General features: G+C 48.0%; 1 protein-coding gene across 1 annotated transcript in view; it reads left to right on the forward strand.

The window, feature by feature from the left end:
- The window catches only part of LOC103359295 (myosin-10), a 57,870-nt gene that overhangs the window by 48,754 nt on the left and 7,073 nt on the right, over positions 1–2,043 (forward strand). The window contains exons 18-24 of the mRNA XM_008284555.1: positions 231–306; positions 465–625; positions 749–857; positions 934–1,065; positions 1,141–1,485; positions 1,626–1,749; positions 1,851–2,022. Coding sequence (XP_008282777.1) covers positions 231–306; positions 465–625; positions 749–857; positions 934–1,065; positions 1,141–1,485; positions 1,626–1,749; positions 1,851–2,022 — 1,119 coding nt within the window. The remainder of the gene's footprint in view (positions 1–230; positions 307–464; positions 626–748; positions 858–933; positions 1,066–1,140; positions 1,486–1,625; positions 1,750–1,850; positions 2,023–2,043) is intronic.

The raw sequence follows: 2,043 nt of genomic DNA on the forward strand, positions 1-2,043 counted from the left end.
ACATGTACGTCTTTGTGAATAGATAAACCTTAAAGAAATGTGTTTTTTTAATCTGTATGACATGATATGTGGCTCCTAGAAGCCTCGTGGTCTTTGGAATAAACAACTGATGTCATGTCATTCTTTGACTTTCTATCCTTTCTGTGAAGTCATTTGCTCTCTGTAGTTTCGTCCTGTCACTCACAAAAGACACACCTCACCTCAGCTTCTTTCTCTCTCTGTGTCTCTGCATCAAGGTATGAGATCCTCACTCCAAACGCCATTCCCAAAGGTTTCATGGATGGCAAGCAGGCCTGTGAGAGAATGGTAAACACCGATCCAAAATGTTATTATTGCAAACAGCACACAAACAGCTAGGAGTCACTTTGTTATTGAAGTAGTCATGTTGAAATAGAAAATAGGTTTTGCAAATGATCTGCTCCCATTTCAGCCACGTCTTCCTCATGTCTCCCTCTGTTTGGTAGATTCAAGCACTGGAGCTGGACGGAAATCTCTTCCGTATCGGCCAGAGCAAGATCTTCTTCAGGGCTGGAGTCCTGGCTCACCTAGAAGAAGAGCGGGACCTGAAGATCACCGACATCATCATTTACTTCCAGGCCGTCTGTCGAGGATATCTGGCACGCAAGTAAGGTTTTGCTTCATAGCTGCTGCCTGCAGAAATGTTGAACCCTCGTTTGTGCAAATCGGATCACAAAATGTAGATTTTGTTGTTGTCCCACTCAGTCTTTGTTCTCCTCTGATGCTTCAGGGCCTTTGCTAAAAAGCAGCAGCAGCTCAGCGCGTTAAAGGTTCTTCAGAGAAACTGTGCCGCCTACTTGAAGCTGCGTCACTGGCAGTGGTGGAGACTCTTCACTAAGGTGAGTGAAGGTCCAAGAGAAAAAACGATCATTTCACACTGTCGCACAAGCGCTGAGGCCCTTCGTCTCTTTACAGGTGAAGCCACTGCTGCAGGTGACCAGGCAGGAGGAGGAGATGCAGGCTAAAGACGAGGAGCTGGTCAAAGTGAAGGAGAAGCAGATGAAGGTGGAGGGAGAGCTGGTGGAGATGGAGAGGAAGCATCAGCAGGTCGGTTACAACTACAGCGTTGTTGTCAGATTATATCGAGCACATAACTGAGGCGTTGACGTTATTTATGCGCAGTTAATGGAAGAGAAGAACATCCTGGCGGAGCAGCTGCAGGCGGAGACGGAGCTGTTTGCGGAGGCCGAAGAGATGAGAGCTCGCCTGGCCTCCAAAAAGCAAGAGCTGGAGGAGATCCTGCACGACCTGGAGTCCAGACTGGAAGAAGAAGAAGAGAGGACCCAAGGAATGCAGACCGAGAAGAAAAAGATGCAGTCCCACATCCAGGATCTGGAAGAACAGCTGGATGAAGAAGAGGCTGCCAGGCAGAAGCTGCAGCTGGAGAAGGTGACAGCTGAAGCTAAGATGAAGAAGTTTGAAGAGGACATTTTGCTGCTAGAGGACCAGAACTCTAAGTTTCAAAAGGTGAGACGGAGAAGTCGCTGATCGTCTGCAAAGCAAAGAGTTTTGGGTAGAAAAGGGTGTTGATGCCGCTGGAGGTTTTTTTGTTTTATCTGCGAGGCTATCTGTGCGCTAACCTTCCTGTATCTGTCTTCACTCGTTAGGAAAAGAAGCTGTTTGAGGACAGGATCAACGAGATGACTTCGACGCTAGCCGAAGAGGAAGAGAAGGCGAAGAACCTGGGAAAGGTCAAGAATAAGCAGGAGATGATGATGGTCGACCTGGAGGGTAACGGAGTGAACCGAAATACAGAATACACCATCGTTTCCACCACACTTCAATGAAACGTGTCATGGAATATTAAACCGCTGTCTTTTCTTCTCACATAGAGAGACTGAAGAAAGAGGAGAAGACCCGCCAGGAGCTGGAGAAGGCCAAGAGGAAGCTGGATGGGGAGACTTCCGACTTCCAGGACCAGATAGGCGAGCTGCAGTCCCAGATAGAAGAGCTTAAAGGTCAGCTGGGCAAGAAGGAAGAGGAGCAGCAGATGATGCAGACGAGGTAGGAGAAACTGAGACATCA

The sequence above is a fragment of the Stegastes partitus genome, unplaced genomic scaffold, assembly GCF_000690725.1.
Source record: "Stegastes partitus isolate 25-593 unplaced genomic scaffold, Stegastes_partitus-1.0.2 Scaffold363, whole genome shotgun sequence".
Lineage (NCBI taxonomy): Eukaryota > Metazoa > Chordata > Actinopteri > Pomacentridae > Stegastes > Stegastes partitus.